Genomic DNA, 26,415 nt, shown 5'->3' with positions numbered 1-26,415 from the left:
ACAAAAGCAGCTGCGTGGTTAGTCGCAGTGGGCCGATTGCTGGTGTGCTTCAACCGCTTTGGTGGCTGGAACGGCTAGGGCATCCTGACCACGTCGGCCTCGCTGCAGCTTTGCTCATCCCAAGAAAACTACTTAACGATTGCGCCGGATGTGACGTATGTGCTTTCTGCTGGCTGCTCTCCGGGCGCTTGCCAGAGTGGACCATTTGTAACGAAAAATACAGCCATCAAGTTCAAACTACAAACGTGTGATTGTCATTTACAGATATTGTGGATCATATTCAGCCTATTTCTGAACACGACGGGTATATTTAGAATTTCGTTGAAGTACCCCTTAAAGACCATGGCTTAGTAGTTGTACTGGACATTGGCCTAACTATGCATCTACAAAAGAAAACCAAGTGCCCACATTTTGATAGCTGCCTAACTTAACGCTGTCTAAGCATCCACACAGCCCAGTTTATTTTTTTTAACAAAATATGAATTCAATATTGACGGTGGAGGAACAAAGGAGTAGAAGGTAATGAAAGAGTTGTAGATAAATATTCATTTAACAAAGAAACCCTGTTCATGTAATTGTTGGGGACAAAAGTATTTACAATGCATTTCATCTAAAGACAACAACGGACAATGCTGACAAAAACAATGCTTTGGAAAGCTCAGTGTGACAGCCATCACTAAAAAATGCAGGTCCCTTGGTGGCAGCTGGCTTCGAAAAAGTCTGAGGAAAAAAATAAATGTCTTTGGCCAATGAGCTTTCCAGGAAGTTCCTTTGAAAAAGAAATGCACACAGGTTAGGCAGGTTTCCCTGCCTTAAAGAGCCCCTAAAAGAAAAAGTTTTTTTTCTTTTTAACAACATGGTTGGGACATGCATGTCAAATAACTAATTCTATGCGAAAGAAAAAATTTTTAGAGCAATATTGATGCCGCGAGATGCGATTTAGTTGACAGTCGCCGCCTTTCCACTTGTTTTCCCTCGGCATTTTGGGTACAGGAAGGAGTGGTGGATCGGCTTCACCTTCGCGACCGAGATGGTCATTCCGGAGTGACACGCGACGTCGTCTTCGCACAGAATTTCAAATAAATCTCTTGCCGCCAGTATTGATCTTAAAAAAAAAGTTTCACATAAAATTTATTTTTTGACATGAGTGTCGCAACCAGACTGTTCAAAACAAATTTTTTTTTTTCTTTTCAGGAGTTTTTTAATTAGTGCACAGTACCTGCCTCACGAAAAGCCCTACATCAATTTTGGTTTTAGGTTTGTGATGCCAGAGCATATTAGTAAAATGTTTGTGGCATGTCGCAGTAGCGTTATGGGCAGCCTGTCCTGAAGAATTCTAAAAACCTTGATGCGACCAATGGCACGCTCTACATGAACCCTTATCTTTGACATCTTCCGCGCTGTCTCCACTTCCTCTGCAGGGAGCTGTCTTTTGCCCTTTGTGTACGCTGGCACAACCAGCCTAGCTCCGACCCTGCCAATGTCCTCGCGAATAAGGAACCCCCGGTCGGCTAGAACAGTGTCCCCATTCTCGAGCTTGTCCAGCAGCCCACTTCTCTGTGTAAGCCGCTTGTCCGACACTCTTCCTCCCCATGCCTTTGAGATGAAGCTTACTGCACCGCACGGTGTCACACCCACAAGAAACTTTATAGTGTTGCACGACTTGTAGTGCGAATATGTTTGCGAACGGGCAGTGAAGGCTAGTGGCCGCTGAATGCGGCATTCTGAGCAGTCTACGATCACACGACACCGTGGATAGTAGCGACGCACAAGGGTGGGCATTGTCCGTGCAATGTCTGGTTGTGTAGGCCAAATGATAAATTTAGAAAAAGTCTCGGCAAGTAAAGGAATGAACTTCACCATAATGTTTGCAACTGTCCCCTCCGACACATTGAACCGGAAAGCAAGATCGCGATTCAGCAGAGCGAGGCGCAGCTTAGCCAGCACCATGAAGACAGCATCCCCAAGGGAGACGGCCCTTGGCAGGTACTTCGTGCCTTCTCGCACCAACTGGACGATCAGCGAAAACATAACCATGCTCGGCAAGCCGGTATAGAACTGCACTGATGATTCAGTGAGCTGCTCGGCAGAAAATGATGTTACTCGTCTGTCTTGCAGACCTTCACGTAGAGTTCGGTTGTCAGCCAAAAGTTTCGCCTCTTTGTCTTGAAGGCGATGTACCTCCTTCTGCAGGGCTTCAAACTTGGAAGCTGAAAAGCAGGCCACATTTCGTACAAATATTAGTGCCACTCTAGAATTGGGACAGATTTTAAACCGTGTCCCACTGACTTACAGCAGATGAAACAAGGGACTGCTACCACCACGTCCGTTTGAGTTGAATTCTCGGCGATGAGCCCGTCCGAGCCTGAGATTGTCAGAACAATAAGCATGTAAGAAAGGACAGACAAGAATAATACAGGAAAAAATTCTGATTACAAAATTCGTAGCATACAGCATGAAACCGAAACTAAGCGGGGAAGAGCGCCGGTAACGTCGATGCTCCACACTTCCAAGCATGCGGATCGTCAATATCGCAGCCGGCTTCGCTTGAGCAAGCGAAGCCGGCTGTGATAATGACGATCCACGTGCCTGTAAGGGCGGAGCGACAACGTCATGTACAGTCTGGACGCAGTCAAACATGAACAATAGACCGATGGGTTTTCAGTGCACTGCTGTCTCTACGCCAAAGCTTGGCACCCGCCAGGCTGGGGTCTAACATATTGCCACGAGCGCAGCTGGCCAAGTATGCAGCGCGTCCGTGGCCGAGCGGTTATCGTGCTTGGCTTCCACGCTGGAGGGCCGAGGTTTGATGCCTGGCTGCGGATGCACCTTCTTGTTGTTTCTGTAAATGACGCGTTCTGGCGAATTCGCGAACCCTGTCGCTTATCGGAGGTTCGAACGTTCTATGCGACAAACCTTCTGCGGCAATTATTCCAGAAGCCCCTGCGTGTACATAAGGGGCTCTGCGTGGCGAGCCGGAGTAGTCTCGCCGCAGCGCTCGTTCCTGCTGTTTCACAGACATTGATGCCTGCGACGCTAACCTTCTATTTTGTTTTGGGCAAAAGTTCACTCCATAACACGTTTCGTTTCTCCAGTTATTATCCCCTTCATTATTTGTCATTTCGATCAATATCCTACACTGATGTGTTAGGCCCTCACTCGGCAGTAGGCGCATCCCAAGCTTCATCATAGTGCCGACGGTGCAATGAAAACCACTGGCCTACTTTTAGCGTTTTATTGCAAACATAATGTGGGAGCAGTGGTCGAAACTGATATTGGAGCCGTCTACTCTATGGAGGGCAAGTTCGTCTGCTTCTTGCGCAGGGGGTAGCGGTGATGTCAGAACGCCGAGCCCTGATTGGCTGATAGCGACCCTTTATCTGAGCATAGTCTGCTCCTTTGCAACGTCGTCTGCTCCTTTGCAACGTCGTCTGCATCTGTCTTACCTTTCCTGTGACTTTCGGAAGTGCAGGTCTTTACGAGCGAGCTCGACTTCGCCTTTCAGAGAGGGCAGACGAAATAACTCAAGCGGTACATTGTTTTTGTCTAGCAACTAGCAAACACGCATCAAGGAGAGAAGTTGAAGGACTCACTGGCGACGAGGCGTCCCGAGGCGCCGAGGTTTGTTTATTAAGAACCAAGAGTGAGGGTGTCTAGTGTGCGCAAGTTCTCTTCCAAATACTTTTTCCCGCCTTTCGTGTGCGGCGAGACTCCACACAGCGGTGAATCTCCGACAGACGCAGGAAAGGTAAAGCAGCCATCGCTTTAACTAGCAGACGTAAAGCAGATGACGTTAACTGCGCCAACCATGCCAACCCTGTCAAAGAGTGAGGAGTCTCGCCGCACACAAAAGAAGGGAAAAAGTATTTGGGAGGGAACTTGCAGACACTAACCACCCTCACTCTCGGTACTTAGCAAACAAACCTCGGCGCCTCGGGACACCTCGTCAGGGAGTCCTTTGACTTCTCTCCTTGATGCACGTCTGCTAGTTGTTAGACAAAAGCAACGTACCACTCGAGTTATTTTTTTCTGCCCTCTCTGAAAGACGAAGTTGAGCTCGCTCGTAAAGACCTGTACTTCCGAAAGTCGCAGGAAAGGTAAGACAGATGCAGACGACACTCGGATAGGGGGTCGCAATCAGCCAATCGGGGCTCAGCGTTCTGATGTCACCACTACCCCCTGCGCAAGAAGCAGACAAACTTGCCCTCTGCATTAAAAGCGATGCTGCAGAGGATAAAGCGAATCTTCCCCACTCCCCAATAGTTATCACCATGACCCCCCCCCCCCCGTCTTTGTCGACCTAATTTTTAGTTTGTAGTCGCTGTTCCATTTCAAATTTGATTATGACTTTTTGTGTTTGTTCTAAAATCACTGACAGGGTTTACGAATCAGAAGTTTATTGTATTGCTCTTAGGAGTAGTGCCTTATTAACCACGTATGACGTGTACCTAGATGGTCCAACGCATTTCCCATGTGGGCTGCCTTATGCCAATGATTGTGGAGCTTCTCTGATAAGCACAAACCTAATCTAAGCATCAAAAAAAGCACACAAGCATGAAGATGTATTTCTGTTATTGCTTTACAATGTATCAGTCATCAGATTAAAAGTGGGAGTGTAACAAAAAAAAACAGCGCCTTGAGTGGCCAGGTTGTGCTGGCAGATGATGCATGCAGTCTCTCCAGCCGCTGCTCGCACATTATATTTAACAGTTGAGCATACTGTACCTAGTGACTCATGCTCCTGTGTTGGAGGTGGTTCAGCGATGTCACGTTCAGGGTTGTCGTCCGTTCTGGGACTGCTTGCAGCATCTAAAGTAAGCAACAATAGGAGTTGTGAGACGAGATAGAATATGCACACCTGTGTTCCGAGATTTAATAACCTACTACCATGTAATTAAAGAATGGACACACAAATGGAGCATCGGAAGCAGATACAGCAAACAACCAATAGACCGATCTCACCAGCTGTTCTGCGCATGCTTGGCAGCACCATAAATGTAGTTCACAGGGGCCAGACGGCAGTGCACGAGACTGCACATACCGTTCCAAGCTCTGCTTGCGCAGGCCCACAGCAGTGTTTTTGTGGATCATGGCAGCGATGGTGTGGCGAAACTGACCAATGAGATTAGTGTATTAAAGGGGAGGTAGAGCAGTTCTGTATTTGATCAGAAACACAAATTGCATTCATTTGGCCTTCAGACCAATAAAGATAACAATTATGTTTCGACTCAACGTGCCGGAGGGCCATAAGAGCGATTTCAAAACAGAGCTGAAACCATGCCCTTCTGGCATTCGGCAGCCTGAAGCCTCATTCACACAGCCGTTTTTTCTCGCGGCCCGGCGAAAACGCCGGCAGTCTTTTGCGCCGGGGGAGAGGATGTTGGCACCGGTTTCCGGCCGAAATCGGGGCGCCAGCCCCGAAAAGGGCCCTATGAGGATGTTCAACATCCCCGGCACCGGCGAGAGAGCGGGAACGCCGGTGCCCCGCCCCATCGAGGGGCGGCCAATCACAAAATAGGAAAGTTTCGCTAAATTTGGCAGATTCGCAAAAGATGGGTGATCATGGGCACGGCCGTGGGAGGGAGAGTTGACCGTATTGTGCCCTAACGCCCTAACTGCCCTAACGACGAAGCCAACAAAGCTCTTTTCGGGAAGGATGGAGGCCAGCGAGACGACGGGCGCATTGTGTGATGTTTACGGTTCTTAAACAACGTGCATACAGAGATTTGGATTTACCGCTGAGCTGCTGCTCGAAATGGTGAGACCACATCGATTCCTTTGCAATAGACCTAAATGTGATTTTAAGGAAGAACAGCTGAAGAAACAAAATACGGTCGTCGATCATCGAGGACGAAATGCGTCGCAAGGAGTGACTGATGTGAAATGTGCTCGCGGTGGGTGTTGTCGTTTTGGTTTCAAAACGTGGAGACAAATAAAATGTATTGAAACATGCAAGATCGTTATCGGCGAGCCAAACGCAAGCTCTGAGGAACAAAACAATTGTGGCTGCGCCCGTCGACGCCGATCGTCCGCTACATTTGGTGGTCCTCGCTGCCACAAAGTAGCTACAACTACAGGATTACAAGATTCGTAATAGAGATGGAGGGAAGTGTGTAATTGCGCACGAAATAATAGGTTATATCGGTTATACAGTTTTACGGGATACAAACGTTCGAAGCAAAATTTAAAAGGTGCACGAAGATGTCTAAGCTAGGTGACGCAAGCTACCGCCCAATATAAGGGGGCACAGCCGCCAGCATCGCCGGCAGCTCCGCCGCCGCCGCTGGTTCGAACACTCCTTTGTCCCCGCACCGTCCCGTTTTCGGCACGGCGCCCACGGCGCTTTCGCCGGGATGGGGCGAAACGCCGGCTGTGTGAATGAGGCCTAACGCTCCGTCGATGACGTCACATACAGTGACTCTTTTTTGTGTCGTCTCACGCTAAACAATGCCTGCGAAGCAAATGGTTTGGTTATTTGGGTTTACAGGGTAAAAATTGCTAAAATTTGCCTCAAGCTTATTTTTTTTAAGAACCTCCGTAGCTTCTCTTTAAAACTGCTGTGCGTTGTCAGTTCTGAGCTCAGTACCTGGCGCTGCGTGGTCCTCTGTTAGGGGTGTGTCACCTTCGTAGCTTTGGCTCTCTGGAATCCTTGCAGCTTTTAAATTAAGCAACAAGAAAAGTTGTGAGACAAGATAGAAAATCTACACCTGTGTTTTACATTTCCTAATCTAGTACCATGTAATTAAGGGACGTTCCCTTAAATCAGCGATGCTGCAGAGGATAAAGCGGCCTTTCCCGAGATTGTCGGCACTCCCCTATAGTTATCACATGACCTTCCCGTCTTTGTCAACCTCATTTTTAGTTTTTATTCGCTGCTCCATTTCGAATTTGATCACGACTTTTCGTGCTTGTTCTAAAATCAGTGACAAAGTTTACGAATCAGAAGTTTATTTAATCGCTCTCAGGAGTAGTTCCTTATGAACCACGTATGACGAGTGCCTAGATCAGGGGTGGCCAAGCTAAACCGGCCTGAGTGCCGCAAACAAAACCGCGAAACTTCCAAAAGCTGCAAGGGGGGGGGGGGGTCAAACTTTTGTCCAGAGCAATAAACAAAAGTCTAACTACTTCCAGTCTATCCAAATCAAAAGCAGTCCAACTGGATGTAAGATAGCTGTAGCACAAGACTAACAAACCGCAACCTGTTTTTCGATTTAAAACGTGTTCCGTTTCTTCTCTTGGGGAAGTGCTCGTGTGACCGCGGGGGAGGGGGGAAAGAGTGTGTGTGTGCGTGTGGGGGGGTGTTAGGCGAGGGAGCCGCGAGCCGCACTATAACACGCAAAGAGCCGCATGCGGCTCGCGAGCTGCAACTTGGCCACCCCTGGCCTAGATGGTACAGAGTTTCACATGTGGGTTGCCTTATGCCGATGATTGTGGAGCTTCTCTGATAAGCACAAACCTAATCTAAGCATCAAAAAAACATACAAGCCTGAAGATGTTTTTCTGTTATTGCTCTACAATGTATCGGTCATCAGATTAAAAGTGGGAGTGTAACAAAAAAAAAAAAAGAGCGCCGTGAGTGGCCAGGCTGTGCTGGCAGATGATGCATGCAGTCTCTCCAGCCGCTGCTCGCATATTACAGTTAACAGTTGAGCATACTGTACCTAGTGCCTCATGCTCCTGTGTTGGAGGTGGTTCAGCGATGTCATGTTCGGGGTCGCTGTCCGTTCTGGGACTGCTTGCAGCATCTAAAGTAAGCAACAATAGGAGTTGTGAGACGAGATAAAATATGCACACCTGTGTTCCGAGATTTAATAACCTACTACCATGTAATTAAAGAATGGCCCCACAAATGGTGCATCGGAAGCAGATACAGCAAACAACCAATAGACCGATCTCACCAGCTGTTCTGTGCATGCTTGGCAGCACCATAAATGTAGTTCACAGGGGCCAGACGGCAGTGCACAAGACTGCACGTACCGTTCCAAGCTCTGCTTGCGCAGGCCCACAGCAGTGTTTTTGTGGATCATGGCAGCGATGGTGTGGCAAAACTGACCAATGAGATTAGTGTATTAAAGGGGAGGTAGAGCAGTTCTGTATTTGATCAGAAACACAAATTGCATTCATTTGGCCTTCAGACCAATAAAGATAACAATTATGTTTCAACTCAACGTGCCGGAGGGCCATAAGAGTGATTTCAAAACAGAGCTGAAACCATGCCCTTCTGGCATTCGGTAGCCTAATGCTCCGACGATGACGTCACATACAGTGACTCTTTTTCGTGTCGTCTCGCGCAAAACAACGCCTGCGAAGCAAATGGTTTGGATATTCGGGTTGACAGGGTAAAAATTGCTAAAATTTGCCTCAATCTTATTTTTTTCAAGAGCCTCCGTAGCTTCTCTTTAAAACTGCTGTGCGCTGTCAGTTCTGAGCTATGTTCAGTACCTGGTGCTGTGTGGTCCTCCGTTAGGGGTGTGTCACCTTCGGAGCTTTGGGTCTCTGGACTGCTTGCAGCTTCTAAAGTAAGCAACAAGAAAAGTTGTGAGACAAGACAGAAGATCCACACCTGTGTTTTGCATTTCCTAATCTAGTACCATGTAATTAAGGGATGTTCCCACAAATAGGGCACCAAAAGCAGGCACAGCAAACAGCCCAATTGACGTGTGTGCTGTAAGTCATGAGCTTATGTTGTGTACTACAGTGGACAAACGTCCCCAGGACACACCTGCAGGGACTCAATCGCGTCACTTTGCCACCTGCTTGTGGCTCACCTGGTTTCGAGACCACAGAAGAGCGCATGCAAATCCTGCTGTGCCTGCAGAGATGTGTGTTTATCTGCTCTTCTGCGATGTAGTACTTGTCGCAGTATCTGGCACGAGGCACCACTTTGGCAGTCGCAGGTGATGGACGCCTGCCTCGGATGCAGCCACTAGAGAACGCTTGCGGCTCTGCGGCTCAAATTGCTGGCCGATAACGAGCCTGGCTTTTGAATTCGGTAATTCAATGTTCCTCTTCATACTGTGATTATAAGGGCACACTCGATGATATGGCACCAATGAATACAAGTCACGCCAGTCAACTGAGCAAGGAGCTCATTTCGTTTGAAAGCCGAGGTGGCTGATCGAGCAATATGCACGGCAAAGCTAAAAGCGCTATCTTCAATCATGGCACCTCACGCCAGTATCTGCGGCAAGCATTGAGAGACGAACAGTGGAAAAACACGCGCCTGCGAGCACAGTAGGACGTGCAAGCGCTCTTCTATGGTCTCAAAACCAGACAAGCCATTGGCAGACGGCAAAGCGGTGTGCTTTTGTCACCACTCACATGTCCTGGGGACCTTGGTCCACGATAGTACCTGATGCTGTATGCTCTTGTGTTGGGGATATGGCAGTTTTGGAGTTCCGTGCTGTCCTAGCAGTGTTTTGCACCACTAAAGTAAGTAACAAGAAGAGTTGTGGGATAAGATAGAAGGTGCACACCTGTGCTTGAGATTTCATAACCTAGTACCATTTAATTAAAGATGTTCACACAAATAGGGCGCCGCCAAAAGTAGGCACAGCAAACAGCCAATTGACGTGTGCACTGTAATTCCTGAGCTTATGCTATTTACCTGGCGCTGTGTGGTCTTGTGATAGGGGTATGACACCTTCCGAGCCTTGTTCTGTCTCGGGACTGCTTGCAGCTTCGAAAGTATGCAACAAGAAGAGTTGTGAGATAATGCACACCTGTTTTCGAGGTTTCATAACCTACTACCATGTAATTAGAGATGTTTACACAAATAGGGCACCAAAAGCAGGCACAGCAAACAACCAATTGGCTGTGAGCTCCTGTGTTACGGGTATTGTATGTCTAATGTCTCAGCCTGTTCTGGGACTGCTTTCAGTGTCTAAAGTAAGCAAAACGAAGGGTTGTGAGACAAGATAGAGGTTGCACACCTGTGTTCGACATTTCCTAATCCACTACCATGTAATTTAGAGATGTTCGCACAAATTAGGCACTCAAAGCGGTTAGCTACGAAAAGTAGCTGATTAAGCACAGGCTTACGTTCTGCAGTTGGCACTGGTTGAGGAGACGTCTCCTGTGCCTGAGGAGCAGGAGAGTGACCTGCTGCTGCAAAACCAGCAGCATCTGAAATTACCAACAGTCGACTTATCGGATGTTTTAGTTCCGTCCGATACTGTGCAAGAATGAGCATCCATACAGCATATCACACGACTAGCCTAAACACGTGCGAGCAGTGGCGTCACTAGGGTTAATGGCACACCACACCACGACACGACACGACACGACACGACCCGAACCCTCCTCCCTCCCTCTCTCTCTCCCCCCCCCCCCCCCCCCCCCCCCCCCGCCCGCCCGCCCGCTTGGCCCACCGCGACCCCCCCCTTGTGACGCCACTCCGTGCGAGACTGTCATAAATGGTTGGCGCCGCCACTGCTGACAGACAAGCTCTACTGGATTATTTTACTCACTGCTTAGAATCGCTGCTGGCACCGCTTGCAAGAGGGGAACATGGCGAACCGAGCTACTCCGGCGACGTTTCGCCCGCTCGTATCTGTCAACGCTGTTCCCTATTTTCCGAACTTTACTTTAAAAGTCGTCATGTGCCGAACTTTGCCGAATCTGAAGTCTGAAGCATCTGAAGTTCGGCAAACCTATTGAACTATTAATGGTGGAGTGTGTTATCACCACCACGTGCATTGCTCCGGTGGTGCGGGTCCGCAGCCTCCACAGTTCGCCAAGTTATCATTCCAACTTTGTGTTTGACGAGTTTAGACCCTACACCAAACCTACACCAAACGTTCTGCCGAAACCAGCGACCGAAACGCCGAACCTGGCCGAAACCTGAAGCAGCCGAAGAGGCCGAAAATTCGTCACCAAAGGTTCGGAAATTTGCGAAACAGAGGCGACAGAGGCGTGCCGGCGTGCAGCGGTGCAGCATCGCGTCAGTCACGTGCTGTGCTGCCGGCAGCAACAGGCGGCTGGCCGCCGACGAAGGGGGACGGCGTCGCGTCAGCTTACATCAGCTGGCTCTCGGTCATTCGCAGTGTGCAGGGCCAGGAGGTAGTGATGGCAGCTGATGTGGCCCCCGTGGCCATCGTGAGCGTCTTCTGGGTCATCGTGGGCGCCATCGTGCCTTGGTTCATTCCGAAAGGCTCGCAGCGCGGGTAAGAAGCGGGCGCCCCGAATGCCGCCGGCGTTCCGTGACGCCCTTCCGCTTGCAGGATCATCCAGGCCATGCTGGTCATCACGTCGATCTCCTGCTACATGTTGTGAGTAGCCGCCGTAGTCCCCATGGCGCAGACAGGCACGCAATCGGTGGTCCACCTTTGCAGCTGGCTGTGCACCTACATGTCTCAGATGTACCCGTTGGTGGGGCCCAGCCTGAACAATCACACAGTGGTGGCCATCGAAGCTTACTGGAAGTAAACCGCCAGGTGAGTACGCACGGGCGGTACGGGAGGGAGTACGGCACTCGCTCTGTGCTCAAAGAAACAGAAGCGCACACGGGGGGCGCCTGCCCCAGCTCGGGAGCTCTCTGCCCGCGCGCGCTCTTATAGCTTTGTGGCATTTCAGAAGAGAGCGCGTGCACAGCTTTGATCAGCGCGCTCTAGTTGCGCGAGCGCACGGGCGTCCGTAGTTTGGTTGCCACAGGAAGTCAGAACTTGCACGCGGTCTCGTGACTTGTTGCGCCATTAAGGCCACCCAAAGCCGCCACCCAAAGGGAGCTCCCGTAGATAATCTTGGCTGTTGCGGTCAGCGATAGCTCCGGAATCGCCTGGCTTATCAAGTTATTATTTCCAGCCGTACGCTCATTGACTGCGGAGTGATGGGCCACAGCAGTGAGCTGCAGCTAGTGAAAGCAAAATGTATAGATCGCGAGGCCCATTCACGGGTCCCTATCGTTTCGTCGAAACTCCTTTCGTGGAATTAACGTTTCGTGGACAACTTTTCATGGACACGCGTTTCGTCGACACGAACGTTTCATCGACACGCGTTACGCAAATTGCGCGCTGTAGGGACGTTTCGTCACGCGTGTATCCGTGTATCACGGGTGCGCGTCAGAGGGAGGCGACGGAAGCGAGCGAAAAAAACGGGCATGTCTGCGAACACGAGAGGAAGCGCATGCATACGTTTCCTATCTGCGGACTGTACTGTTGCGGACAATATGAGCTGAAACAGCGCTCTGGCCTGTGCACGGTACTACCTGCGGCGCCTGTTGCATCGCTCCGCAAACACGGCGCACCCTGAGGCAGAGATAAATTCTCACTTGCGCTCACTGCACCGTTGCGCTCTTCCGGCCGTCTGCTAGCGAAAATATTGGCCGACGGAACCACCATCACGATGCGTATGCCGTGCAGCCCAATGTTCACGTTTTCAGCTTACATGCATTTCAGTGCATTTCAAGAAAGCGCCGAAGTGGAAAATGTGTTGTTTGACGCTGCCTTGGCCCCAAGACGCTGTTTGACGAAGCTGCCTTGGCCCCAAGACGAGCCGATCGAAATATCATCGAAAACGTTTGGAGGCAAATCAAGGTTGCCATGTCACGGCGTCCCCTCCACAGCGCCACTGCTGATGAATTGTGGGAAGCAATGAGAGGTGAATGGGAGAGGCTTTGGGCCGAACCAGACTTCGTGGCCGCGCTCTATGGTTCCTTACCAGACAGGATGAGAGCCGTGGTCGCGGGTCAGGGGAGAGTGACGCGGTATTATATACTTTTGTAAGTTTTACTGCCCCTCAGGACCCCCTGAACCGGACTTCTGCCGATTGGAACAAAACTTGCTGCTACGGTTGCGACACACTGACGCTAACCAGCGCATACTTTTGTGTGCTGCATCCTTGATCCCAATCTTCTTGTATCATGCCGTTGAACTTCCACGCCGACTATTAATCTGTTGTGTTTGACATTTTCCTCTGCGAATATTCTTTCGATGAAGTTTAAGCTTCTTCTCCTGGCAAATATGACTGTTATCCCACTTTATTAAGACAAGGAATTTGTAAATAAATGACTGGTGTCTTGTCAGCAACTTGTTTTGTTTGAAACAAACATGTGGGCCCAGTAATAAATATTATTTTTAAACCTTTTCATACCAATCAAGGTCACAAAACCTTTGCAGTATGATTACCGTTTTTTTTTTAAACAGCTGTGATCAATGAAACAAAAAAAAAACCTTGGAGCCGGACTACATCCGGTATACAGATTTTGGCCTAAATTTTACGATGTTCTACTTTGTTCATGCACTTAATAAAAAAAAAATCTTTTGATGCAACTTTAAAAAACAATAATCGCATCTGCAATTTAAGATACTTCAACATATCTTCTTCACCAGTCAGCGTTTTCTACATGATTCTACGTGAGGGACGACAAGTGTAATCTTATTCCCCCCTACCCTACCACACACGCCCGCTGTCGCACCCGCCGTCTCACTAGCAGACGGTTGGAAGAGCGCAAGTGATAATTTATCTCGGCTTCAGGGTGTGCCGTGTGTGCAAAGCAAGGCGGCGCAGGTACTACCGTGCGCCGGCCATTGCGCTGTTTCAACTCGTATTGTCTGCGATAGTACATTTGACCTCGCCAAGAGCACCAAGCCTTCGATCTAGTAAAATGCGGTTCCAGGGTCACCACATAGATGGCGCCGTGTATTTGGTCAACCATTTCAAAGGTGCGACGAGTGGCTCGTCGCAACTTTGAAATGGCTCACCAACTACACGCTGTATAAATATCCACACAATCCCTATTACGTAGATGGCGCTAGCGTGCCAGTGTGTTCTCTCGTCGTTTGAGATTTCAAGAGGTTTTAAGGCAGTCGGTTCTAAGCCGCAAGTGTGCGAGCGGATCTATAGCCGTGCACGACTGGTTTTGGGAACTCTGGCTTTGTTTCCAACAGATTATTGTGTTTTGTGTGTCTTTTTATAGGAGACCAACGAAGCAGCATGTGCACTGACTGCCATGTTTTATTGTCCGATAAAGCTGATAATAGCACTCTGAAACCAAAGACAAAACGAAACCATAACATATTGTAACATCCTCTTTTCTTTGAGGGAAAGAAGACAGTCCCAACTATGACACTACAAAGTTACTGAGGTGTCGCGGTAACAGCTTCTTCCCAACAGGTCAGAGTGTGCACTCTACCAATGGTTCTTGTGAGCTGTCCTTCCAAGTGTCCACTGTCTTTGGTGATTGATTGCTCGCAGAATCATGCAGCGTGACTGGTGCTGGCTCTGATGCTGTATCAGCAGTGTCTGTGCCAGTAGTTATCGCTTGCATAGTTGTTGGGTTTCTCACTGGGCTTGCTGCCGTTTGGGCAGGCGCAGGAACTTGTCGTAGATGTACCGTTTTTATTTTTATTTATTTATTTGAAATACTATCGGTCCTACACAGGACCAAGATAGGAGTGGATTTTGCACAACACAAAAAAATACATGCGCTTAAAATGCACAGATTAATAACACATATTCAACACAACGATGAAATGACAACTCTAGGTACTGCTGTCAGAAATCTCTGAAATAAGGGAACTCAACTCTTCTCGAGTTTCAGCGGTCACGACATGTGCCGGTAGCTTGTTCCATTCTCGCGCTGTTTGCAAGAAGAACGAATACCTAAAACAGTCCTTGGAAAACTGCTCTTCCACATACCGAGCATGCTTGTTGCGGGTTATACGCGACATGCTCTCATTAATATACTGTTGCTTATTTACTAGAACCAAGTTATTCATTATGTTATAAAAAAGGTTAAGCCGCTTCTGCTTCTTCCGCACTTGGAGGGGTAGATTTGCCCTTTTATAAAGAGGTGACACAGAGTCCAGCCGTCTATAGCAAGAAAAAACAAAACGTAATGCACGCCGTTGAACTTGCTCCAGATTTGATATAAGATATTTAACATGCGGGTCCCCAGACTTCACGTGCGTATTCTAATAAAGGCCTTATTAGCATCTTGTATGCTGCGAGTTTTCTTTCTGAGGAAGCGAGTTTAAAAGAGCCCCCGATGTATCCTAATCTTTTATTAGCTTTTCCGATTATATTGCTAACGTGCAGTGTCCAACTTAGGTTTGAGGCTACTGTAAGACCAAGGTATCTAAACTCTGACACTCGGCTTAATGCTTTTCCGTGCAGCATATACACATATTCTAATGGCTGTCGTTTATGAGTGATCGTCATACATACTGTCTTGTCTAAGTTAATCGACATTTGCCACTTTACACACCATTCCTTCTTAATGTTTTGCCATGGATTTTTATGTTGTACGATCTGGATGTCACAGGTGCCATGACTGTACCTTTTTCCCATCGTGATCCAGGGGTGAACGGTTGAACTCTGACGGTGTCCCCTTTTTTCAGAGTTAGGAGTTCTCTCGCAGTCTTGTTGTAGTAGTCTTGCACCCGTCTTGTCTTGTTCTTCCACTCTGTTCGTTGGTTTAGAGTGCGTGGCTTCAAGAGTGCATTTGTTGACAGTAGTGTGGTCAGAGTCCTGCCCATCATTAGTTGTGCTGGGCTTGCCTTTCTGCTGTGGCATGGGGTATTGCGGCGATCCAGAAAAGACAACTGTGGATTGTGACCACTCTCTAGGGCCTTCTTGAGAAGCGGCTTTGCAGTCTTGAAGGCCGATTCACCATTCTGTTAGATTGGGCATGACCTGGACCTGAGGTATTGTGTATAAACTGCCACTGAGTAGCAAACTCTGCAAATCGAGCACTGGCGAACTGAGGACCGTTGTCGCTGATGAGCATTGCAGGTATGCCACACCTGGCAGAGTGTGCTTTGAGTTTCCGGATGACTGCAGAAGCTGTGGTTGAAGTCAGTTCATCCACCTCCCCGAAGTTACTGAAGTAATCGACTGTCACGAGGAAGTTTCGATTCGTGTATTTCATGATGTCGGTGCCGACTCTCTCCCATGGATACGCTGGCTGCGGGTGAGGCGTCAAAGGTTCCTTCGGTTGCGCGTGGCTGTGCCTCTGGCACACCTCACAGGACAGGTTGAAATCTTTGATTTCAGAGTTCATTCCGTGCCAGAAGACGCACTCCTTTGCCCTTCGAAGGCAGCTTTCTATCTCCAGGTGCGACGCATGGAGGGTTTGCTTTATGTCAGCACGCATACTCGAAGGTATGAATGCTGTCTGTCCCTTATAGACCACATCGTCCTCAACTGCAAGTTCGTTCACAGAAGTTGAAGTATGCTGAGGTTCTTTCCGGGAGACTCGACTTCTCTTTTGACCATCCTTTCAGGGTTAATTGTTAGGTTTTGCAGCAGTTGGTCACTTGGGGACTGTTCCTTGATTGTCTCAAGGGTTGTAGGCTTTATGCGCTGACGACAGACAACATTGAGTTCCTCTGCAGGTGAGTCACATTGTGTGTCTTTCAAGTAGGCTCTTGACATCGCATCTGCCACAGCTAGTTTTTTTCTTGGCAGTACTTGACTGTGAAGTCTTATCTCTGCACTTGCAGCAACATGCTTTGTAGCCGCTCGGGTACCTTGTCCAGGGCTTTTTTTTGTGATGCTCTGCAGTGGCTTGTGGTCGGAGATCACAGTGGTATGTCTGCCAAAGGTATACTGGTGGAACTTGTTTAGAGCAAAGTGGATGGCCAACATCTCTTTCTCTATCTGGGCATACCTGGTCTTAGTTGCTGTCAGAGCTCGGCTGGCATAGCAGATTGGACAGCCCTCTTGCAGCGGCACAGCTCCCAAGCCTTTCTCGCTGGCGTCACACTGTATTGAGAGTTCCTTGTGTGGGTCATAGAAGTCGAAAACCGGTGGAGAGGACAGCAGTTTTCACTTTGTGGAATGCTCTGTCCTGCTCATCAGTCCACGCCCACTCTGCATGCTTAGCTGTCAGTCTCCTGAGTGGCTCCATGATGTCGGACGTACCTGGCACAAACCTTGCCAGATAGTTCACCATTCCTCAAAACTGCAGGATACCACTCACATCTGAAGGTGCATCCATGTTGACAATGGCTTTGACTTTGTCGGGGTCAATCTCCAATCCACGTGATGTTAGCTTGTGACCCATGAAAGTAATCTCTTCAGCATTTAGTTCAAGCTTGGACTTGTTAATGCAAATGCCTTGTTCACGACATCTCTGCATAAGACTGTGAAGGTTCTTGCCGTGGTTCTTCTGTACAGCGGCTTTGTTGGGGCCCTTTCCCTACAATATGATGTCATCCGCCACGCAGGTGACACCTTCTATAGTCGGTTACAAGTCAAGAAGGTAGGAGAAGCTCCACCCACAAGCGTGATGCGCCCGTTTCAAATCTCTCCGCAGTCGAAAGAAGAGTTCACTGGAAACACTCCTTGTTCCGCTTCAATGGATTCCCACTTGTCTCCGATCCCACTTTTTAAGAAAGCGACCTTTGTATTTATCAGAGAGGGAACCGAGCCCCTGAAAGCAGCCTTTGTATCCATCGGGGGGGGAAGCTAATCCCCGAAAGTCGTATTTGTTTCCGTCGGTGGGGGAGAACTCTAATCTCCCTCTCGTGCCTTCCACAATGCTAAGTAAAAGTCGAAAGATAAAGCAAATATCTACAAAAAGGCAAGCCCTTCCTCGCGCGTTGGCCGCGACGTCACGGAAACGGTGGGACGCTATTGGATGCGGAGGTGGCGGAGGGATATCCGATTCCCTTTGAGGGGCATTTGCCGCTACCTATAGGGCCATTTGCCGCTAACTGACTAAGGCCTTCCAATGCAGTCTTCAGCCGCTTTTGAAAGGTTTCTCTGCTAGCTGTTAAACCAAAGGGCAGGTGAAGCCACTTGTGTCGTCCAAATGGCGTTTGAAAGGTTGTGAGCAGGCTAGACTCCGGGTCGAGCATACAGTGCCAGTATCCATTGTGCAGGTCAAGCTTGAAGAATACTCTTGCTTCTGTCAGTTCTGTCAACACATCCTCCAGGATTGGCAACATGTGTCGTTCCCTCTTGAGAGCTTGGTTGAGTGCTTGTGGATTGATGCAAATCCGCAGCTCACCGTCTTTCTTGGTGGCAACACCCATGCTACTGACCCACTGTGTAGGTTTATCAACCTTTGCGATCACAATTAAAATATCACCTGCACCATACTTCCAACCTTGAAGAGTTACTACATTCAACACTAAACGCATTCGTTAAAGCTGTTTCTCGCTACCACCGCTAGGGAATTATTTTTGGCTTTTAGTTGGCCAAGAGAGCATGTGAAGCCCTCTTTCCGCGTCTGGTACACGTCCTGGCTCTGCCCGCTTCTCCCATTGACCAAACTCTCTATATACAGTTCTGCTCCCACTTCTTTCCACTGTAGTAGAGCGAATGCTGGAGAGGAAGTGCCTCCTTTCCAGCATTTGCTTTGCTAAAGTGGTAAGAAGTCGGAGGACACTGGAAATGAAAATTAAAATATAAGTCACTTTCAGAAATAAATAAGAAATAACATGATAAACAAAATCTGCTAATGACAATCACACGTTTGTTTTTGAACGAATGTCTACATTTTTCTTTCCAAACGGCGGATTCCAGCAAAAAAAGAGCAGCTATCGGAGAGTGTGATGCATCTTGGGATATTCGGCACCTCCAGCTTGTTCGTGACATCATGTTTAACTTCACAAGCAAGGCTACAGGGAACTTGGTTCTAAAGAGTCGCCAATGTGTGAGCGGGTCTTTAATGGGAACGTGTTTAGTTTTAAAGATATAAAATTCCAAAGTAGCGGGAAAAGGACAGGGTTTTGGACAGTGGTCGCCAGAGTTCTTTCTGAATCTCGCTCGATCCATACCTGCTAGCGACAAAGATTAAATATTTTGCTAGGGTAATGTGTGTATTTCCTAGTAAAACAATATTTAAAAGAGCATTTATTTTTAGTATAATCCAGAATTTTGTAAAAAAATGCTCCTCTAAAACCAGCATGCCCTGAACTTCCAATTTTTGTTTTTCGAAACGGTGCACAATTAATTTTTGTATTGTTTACTTATTGTGCAAAATTAATTATGGAATGGGAGACGTTTCCAAATTTGTTAATCTTTAGGCCACTTTAAGAAAAAAAGGCAATTTTTAATTTTTGTTTTTACTTTGTCACTTTACATTTTATTTTCTGGCTTTGTTAGCCTGCATATATTTTGAGTAGTAAAATCATAGTTTTGTAGTGTCGAGCCTCTAAATGTGCTGTGAAACAGTAACTGGCTAAGGCTGGTTTTTGGCAACTGGCATCTGGTGCCAAGCTTCACTAAGTCTCAAGCCTAAGCTAGTGGCAATGCATTACCTATACTTTTCCAAAACTACATGAGGTGCGATTCAAAAATTCCAGAGCCAAGTTTGTAGCATAAAGGCAGAAGGCAGCACGGTGATGCGCACACAGCTGTCAAAGGTGGGGACCTTCATCTCTCGTTATGCCAAAGGGTGCCATTCTGTGAACATTTAGAGCTGCACTACAGAAGTTTTTATGAGCACGCGCGTGAGAACAATGGTGATTTCAGCATTGACTGCAAACCAGAATGAGAACAAACATCAGTTCTGCAACAAACTCGGTGAAACAAAGACCTTTGAAGTGATGCGGCAGGCTTACGGTAAAAAAGCAGCGAGGTGTTTTGAGTGGCACTTTGGGTTCAAGAATGGCAGGACGTCGCTAGAAGACTGAGAAAGGTCGGTGAAGGGTCTCCCACCTTCACTGCTTGATTGGTCCCATTAGCTCTTTGCATCCCCTGTGTCAGGATTTAAGCTGAAACAGACAGAAGGCCATAAAAAAATGCAGGCGGAAAAAAAAAAAAAAAAAAAACTACCTTTTTAAGAAAAGCTTGCCCAAGCTGAACGAAATTTCGAAATGTCTCCTATTTCATAATTTATTTTGTGCCATAAACAAACAATAAAAATACAAAAAAACATTGCATCGTTTGGAAGGCAATGACACATGCTGTAAGTGGTATCAGTTGAACTTCATTGAAAGAAATTTTGCCGAGGACACCGGACTAAAAAAGCTCCCGTAGGAAGCTTGACTAGGCCGATGTCCCTGCACATACAGAAGACAATACAATGATAAAATAAAACAACACTATTCATCTAAACGGAATGAGCGTGCACTGTCTTTTAGTTACCATAGAATATCGTGCAGCCCGTTCCACCGCCCACCCCCAAACTTTGAAACATCTGAAAAAATATGCGCTGTGCATATATTGTCAAATTGATGGCCTCACATGTGCCCATCTCCTATTTTTTTGCTATTATTTTCAAATCTTGAATGGGTGCTTGCTCGGTATTTTACAATAAGCACGGATGCAATACCCATAAAGCTAAATTTAGAAGAAAAAAAAAATCTGGATGCTTAGTGCATAATTGTTAGTGAAGGTATTCTGGGCATTTTTACAAAATTTTATTGTAGTAGAAATAAATGTTTTTCTAGGCAACACAAAGAAATGTATGGCTCCAGCTTGATTCAGAAAGGGCACTGGCAACAGTCATCAAAAACCTACTGTTCTCTCCCGCTCCTTTGAAATTCTACATCTTTAAAACTAAACACAAATGAACGTTGAAACAAAAATCATTGTCGTGTGTGTGGTATGCTCCATCGCATATAAAAATTTTACGGAAAATAAAAATTGGAACTACCCCACTGCCTGAATTCAAGTGAAACTGCCCAGTTATATTTTAGTGATGCTTTTTTTTTACCTTGTAAGGTTCCAAGGTGCAGCTTCCTTAGAAAAATAAAGCAAACTTGTCGGGGTCAATGGCAGACATTGACACAGATGACCAAGTTAGAGATGGTTGTACTTGTGGTGCCATCTTCAGATAATCTCAACGAGCAAATGATGCAGTCAAAAGCAGACAACCTGGTCGTCTACTCTCTGCGCCTCTCTGGAGATGGCGCCATAAGAACAGCTACCGCTCGACGTGTAGTGTGCACACCTCCTAAGCTGTGATGCTGCTGTTATAGAAAAAAAGAAATTGCATACAAGTCAGACAGGCAAGTAAACACCAGAAAATATATAAAGTTACCCGTAATAGTTGTATATAGCTTACTAAGAAGTTTATTAGTTGCACATGTTACGGTACGTAATGACAACCTGGTGCATTGTTCTGACCTTGTAGTCTCTAAAATCTTGGGGAACAGTTCTACAAAACGGCTGATTTTAATGAAGGATCCCAATTATAGACTTTTCCCCAAACTTCAACGCTTTTTCATCTGCCACCTCTGCAGAATCGAGGTAATACTGCCCCATGTAAGTGAGCAGATTTAAACGTGGACAATATCATGGTAAATTGACAAAGGTTTATTGAGCGATTTTAGATAAGATGAACCTTTTTAATTTGATTAATAATTTTATATGTTCTTTCCCAGTGCACAGGATAAAAAAAATCATAATTAGTTTCGCCCACAAAAAAAAAATTATCAGGCGCAAAAAAAATCATAGATGACGTAGAGCTGGATGTAGCATTTACGTGTGCAGCTGGAGTGGTCACATTTGGTGATAAACAACAAGTTATACTTCCTGAGCGAGTTTCATAATTTTTGGATGCAATCTATGTGTACTTAGCTATGCGAAGAAGTTATTCTTATTGTTTATATTATAAAAATAATTTATAAGGAAATATAAGTTTCGGCTACTTGATCGTCCCCCCCCCCCCTCCCAACTTCACAGACCTGTATCTTAATAATTAATTCATAAATGTGATATTTTGATACAATATTCTAGTCATAAGTGGAAGTAAATTGACACAGAAATCAAATTTAATTATGAAAGGGTTCTTAAATTATTGATGCCAGTGATGTGATTGCTGCGCCATTTGAGCCAAACTGCGCCAATGTGCTTACTTTGCTACATCCTGCTACATTTTACCAAAATGTGAGGAATTTCCACCAACGTTGTGCCAAAACTTAATTTCACTTTAATACTGAAAATATAAAAGCTCGGGCCTCGCTGCCCGGCCGGACCGTTACGATATGCTTATGAGAGTTCTCAGAATTTTTGACTACTGTCTCGGATAACATACTATTCGATCGCATTTCGTGTGAAAGGCTGACAGTACCCGGAAGTTTCACAATAATTCTCATGTTCGTCTTCAGTTTTGCTGGAGGATTAGTCTCGTTGAGTGCGTTTTTCCTCGCGCACTGGTGTACTGCAGAGAAGCGAAAACCGCAAAGTAAGCATCGTGATTTTGCTTGTCTTGCTTCGCCACAGCGCACCCCCGTGCTACGGGGAAAGCTCTCCTCCAGAGCGAGACGCGTCACAATTCCTGAATAAACTTGGGTTGTATATGTATGTGATAGACTACGATATCCTGATAGACTACGATATCCAGAGCGAGATGCGTCACAATTCCTGAATAAACTTGGGTTTTATACGTATCTGATAGACTACGATATCCTGATAGACTACGATATCCTGGCAGTACCTTTTTCCAAATCGAGATTTAGCAAGGACACTTTGGTATTGCAAGGAAATTTATATGCGCTCCTTCGTATGTTTATTTATTTATGCAAACTCATCTGTTTAGCTGCGACTTTTATATAGATCTGAGTAAATTAGAACCAAGTTGGCAGGAGCAGTGGATGGAAGCTCGGGAAGAATGTTTGCATGCCGTTTTTGTTATAAAGTTCTACACATAAAAGGTAATTGACGTTCATAATCCAATGACAAGTGCTTTTATATCTGAATTAAGAATTGCTGTTTTATTACAACCTTTAGAACTTGAAGGAAACATTAATTTATGGGCTCTATATTATTTATTATTTCACAGGCATTCAGTACTTAGAATAACCATTCACAGCAGTTCGTACTGTCCTTCATCACTCAGCCTTTCTGGTGCTTCTCCACGCAACTAAACGCTAGTTTTGTGTTTGAGGGACTCCCTCCTGCTGTGCAATTGATGCAAACTAAGGGTCGCACGTCAGTGAGAAGGCAATGTAGACATTGCATTTAAGTGGGACACGCCGACACATTAATCTTAACATAATGTCTGCATTAGTATGCATAAGAATGATGCTACAAAAGTTATTTTTGCTGCTCCAAGAGCTGCTCCGAAATGATTCGGACCAATCACGTCACTGGACGCGCAAACACAAGAAAAGCATGAAACAAAAAAAAAGCTCCTGATAACAATTAAAAAAAAAAATTCTTGATTTTTTGAAAATTGTTTCATCATTATATTTTATTTGAGTGTAATATCCATTAAAAAATGTTGCAACATATTGATGGTCTAATACAGTGGTTCTCAACCATTGATGTTTCGCGGACCCCTTGTAGATAGGCGGAGATAATGGAGGACCCCGTTTGGGGCGAGGGGAGTAGAAGGGTATACATTAATCATGATAATGATTTTATAAATGAATATAGCTATTTTCTAGTGCGAAGTAGACTTACCTCAATGACATACTCATGAGAGAACTTGCTCAAAAATTGAAACGTTTCTTCTCAATGTGAAAAAAGACAACTTATATTGCCGGGCTTGACTCATGAGACAGGGGATCGCGGACCCCATTTGAGAACCACTGGTGTAATAGATGCAAGCTCCTCTACTGAGCCCCTTTTTCGAAGGGGGAAAACTTATCAACTAGCCAAAATTGTTTTATCATAAAAAAAAAAAAAAAAATAACAATTTTATTTTTTTTTATTATGAAGCATCCAGACTGCGTCCAAAAATGATAAAACTCGCTCAGAAAGTACAGCTCCGCTATTTATCGCCAAAGGCGACCACTCTGGCTGCGCACATAAATGCGACTTTTCACCTGTTCGTAAACAACAATTTTTTGTGTCCGAGAATTTTTTTTTGGTGGGTGAAAATATTTATGATTTTGTTTATTCCAGGGACTGAAAAATGACATAAAATTCTGAAGCAATTTGAAACTATCAACCAGCTGCACTCTGTTCGATCTTACCTGAATTCACCCTATTGCAGCAAGTATTGTACACCGAAATGGAAGTATAAATTGTAAATCTAAGTTATTCTAAGTTTTCCAAGTTATTTCGTTTGTAGCAAGCTTGGTGCAATTGTGTAACTATATATCACCCTCTCCTGTAATGACTTTCAAGAAAAAGCCAACAGTATTGATAAATATATATAAAAAATATATATTTGCAGCCACAGGGGCCTTCCTTTGTTGCAAGCAAAGACCTCGCAATTAGTTTGTGGTCCTTTGTGCTGTCCCTAATTATTTGGTACTGCACAGATTGTAGCTAAAGCAATATTTTACACATTTAAAAAATAAGTGACGCACGGTTTTTTTTTATCAAGGGACCCACAAGCAGGGGAAATAATTTCAGATTTTATGCAACTCATAACATACACAATGGCTTTTTTTTTTCTTTTCAGATAGTTCACATCTTTACCAAGTAACCAAGTGCCTTCCAGTACAAGTCATGGATTCAACACATTAATAACCAAGAATGTATGCATTTTAAACTGAAACTGAAGTATCTGCAAATAAAAGCAGTGTTTTGCATTTTTCCAATCTGCACCCTCTCTATGCAGGAAAAAGTTTTCCCCAAGGTGCTTTGTTGAGAAAAAAATATTAGTTTCCTGGCCTAGATGTTGATTATAGGTGTTGAAAAGCCTATGCAGCAAAGTGATCGTCCAAGAGGCAAAATCCGTTTGTGTGCCCAAAGAACAGAAAAAGAGAGGTTGAAGAAGAAATCCGAGCAAATGAAAACAAGTTGAATTAGGTTGGAAAAAGAAATGACCCAAAATATTTCTAAAGCATGTTTTGAACTTAAGAGAGCCTAGGAAAAAAGATACACTGCACAAGCACTCACCGTAAAATACCAGGGGAGTGCCTACCACAGTTTCACTGAAAACTGGGTTAATCTAAACTTAGCTGCTTGTCCGGCCAAATCAAGCACTGAAAGGGGCCCTGCGATCATATTTAAGCGTTTACCTTTTTTGCGGTTTCCATGCCTCTTGAGGTTCGGGCAAGCCAGCGGACACGGAGAGAGTAACTAAATATCAGTGCGTCATATTTTAACCGGACGACGCGGAAACCTCCTTCACCTATGGGGGCGACCCGCGGTGCCGAAAGCACGCGAAATGCGACGTCCTTGCTCCTGGGCTTACTACTGGTCAGAGCCACTAAAAGCTTATTTTTTAGTCGAAATAGAAAATACAAGTGGTGTGAACCGTTTCTATTATTTATAAAAGTAGTTTTTGTTCACTATTTTAAGATCAGAAAAGAAACAAATGCAGTTTAGAAAGTACGGAAACAAGAAATGATCCGTCGGCATACCCGCCACCAAGAGGTGGAAAAGGCGGCGCATACTAGAAAGGTGTAGTGGTATCGGGCACCAGCGAGCGGCGAGTGAAGAAAAGTCCCGGATGTATGCGGCAGCTATGCGGTCAAATGGCCTGGAGGATCTGACCGGTTACGAGCGTTCCAAAGGCCTTCGGCAAGCAGCTTTGGCTTGCGGTATGGCAGCGCGAAGTGGCTCCCGTTCTGAACTGATCTTTACCCCGTGTTTGCTGTCGTTTGTGGCCAATGAAGTGTCATGCCAAATTAGTGTTTCATCGCGCAGCAAATGCAATGCGAGCCACCCTGGCTGCCCGTTTCATACCCTTACAGCCTATCCAGAATATGCTTTAGTGGCGCCCTCTCGAGCCGTTGACACGGAGTGCGGCAGCCGTGAGCGCTCGCCGAGCTCACTACCCCTCCTCTAGTTCACGGCCACTCAAGCGACCAAGGACGTCATGAAGGAGGTTATTTTTTGCTTGTTTTTGTAATTTTAATTTGCATCTAAATTTTAAAATAAAGCGAATTTCGAGAAAGGAAAAGTTTCATTATGTTACTACGTTCAGTGCGCTCGGGTTCGGTGCAAATTAAAAACCAGTAAAAAAAGTCCTTAAATGTTAATAGTGGGCTCTTCCATATTTTACGGTAAGACATTGCATTGCTTTGTTAGAACACGGGTTAGTGCAGTTTTCTGCTGTCTCGTGGTAGTGCTGCAATGCTATCCTGTTTTTAGTTTATTCCTCACCTTTTGCATCTGCTGTAAAAGAAATTTAGATTTCTGATTAAAAATTAAAACAGCACAAGGACACGAACAAGAAGGTAGACGAACAAGGCACTGACTTGCAACTAAAGTTTATTCGTGCTAACATCAAGTGTAAATACTGTAACGTTATAACAAACAAACGTTGCAGTATTTATACTTGATGTTAGCATGAATAAACTTTAGTTGTAAGTCAGCACCTTGTTCGTCTACCTTCTTGTCCGTGTCCTTGCACTGTTTTAATTTTTAATCATGGAAATACTAACTAGCCCAAACTTCTACGTTAAATTTCTGCTTTAAATTTTTCTGAACACTACCATTGAGAAGAGGAGCATCCTTCCTTGCAGGCTCCCTGGATGATATACATGTTTTTGTTACGAAGATTGGGCTCATTTAGGAGACACTGTAAGGCAAGGTTTTTGGAACATGGAAGATAAAGACCATGGCACTCTTATAAACTAATAACCTAGATTCCCATAAAAAACCAGGGAGTCGAAC

At 45.8% G+C, this 26,415-nt stretch overlaps 2 protein-coding genes across 2 annotated transcripts; one reads left to right on the top strand and one right to left on the bottom strand.

The window, feature by feature from the left end:
- Positions 1-256: 256 nt before the first annotated feature.
- LOC115332591 lies at positions 257-10,561 on the bottom strand. The gene is made up of 8 exons (XM_042287276.1): positions 10,470-10,561; positions 10,042-10,125; positions 9,608-9,679; positions 8,443-8,514; positions 7,662-7,745; positions 4,726-4,809; positions 2,294-2,365; positions 257-2,210 (listed from the first exon to the last, which is right to left on the bottom strand). Exon 8 carries the CDS (start codon positions 2,035-2,037, stop codon positions 1,237-1,239), a length of 801 nt encoding a protein of 266 aa, XP_042143210.1. The 5' UTR covers positions 2,038-2,210; positions 2,294-2,365; positions 4,726-4,809; positions 7,662-7,745; positions 8,443-8,514; positions 9,608-9,679; positions 10,042-10,125; positions 10,470-10,561; the 3' UTR covers positions 257-1,236.
- A 312-nt stretch (positions 10,562-10,873) lies between these two features.
- On the top strand, positions 10,874-24,389 carry LOC8054076 (V-type proton ATPase subunit e 1). Its single transcript, XM_040219927.2, has 4 exons — positions 10,874-11,165; positions 11,223-11,270; positions 11,334-11,435; positions 24,251-24,389. The coding sequence occupies exons 1-3, from the start codon at positions 11,068-11,070 to the stop codon at positions 11,425-11,427; spliced, it is 240 nt and encodes a 79-aa protein (XP_040075861.1). The 5' UTR covers positions 10,874-11,067; the 3' UTR covers positions 11,428-11,435; positions 24,251-24,389.
- Positions 24,390-26,415: the final 2,026 nt, after the last annotated feature.

Source organism: Ixodes scapularis, unplaced genomic scaffold (assembly GCF_016920785.2).
Source record: "Ixodes scapularis isolate PalLabHiFi unplaced genomic scaffold, ASM1692078v2 PGA_scaffold9__187_contigs__length_104089568, whole genome shotgun sequence".
Taxonomy (NCBI): Eukaryota; Metazoa; Arthropoda; class Arachnida; order Ixodida; family Ixodidae; genus Ixodes; species Ixodes scapularis.
Note: the sequence above shows the minus strand (reverse complement) of the source record. Positions and strands in the feature narration are given on the sequence as shown.

Excerpts from the sequence above, each read along its gene's own strand:
- LOC115332591 (XM_042287276.1), bottom strand. The coding sequence starts at position 2,037 with ATGGTTATGTTTTCGCTGATCGTCCAGTTGGTGCGAGAAGGCACGAAG.
- LOC8054076 (XM_040219927.2), top strand. The coding sequence starts at position 11,068 with ATGGCAGCTGATGTGGCCCCCGTGGCCATCGTGAGCGTCTTCTGGGTC. Across the intron at positions 11,166-11,222 it reads CCGAAAGGCTCGCAGCGCGG|GATCATCCAGGCCATGCTGG; the intron begins GTAAGAAGCGGG and ends TTCCGCTTGCAG. Across the intron at positions 11,271-11,333 it reads TCGATCTCCTGCTACATGTT|CTGGCTGTGCACCTACATGT; the intron begins GTGAGTAGCCGC and ends CCACCTTTGCAG.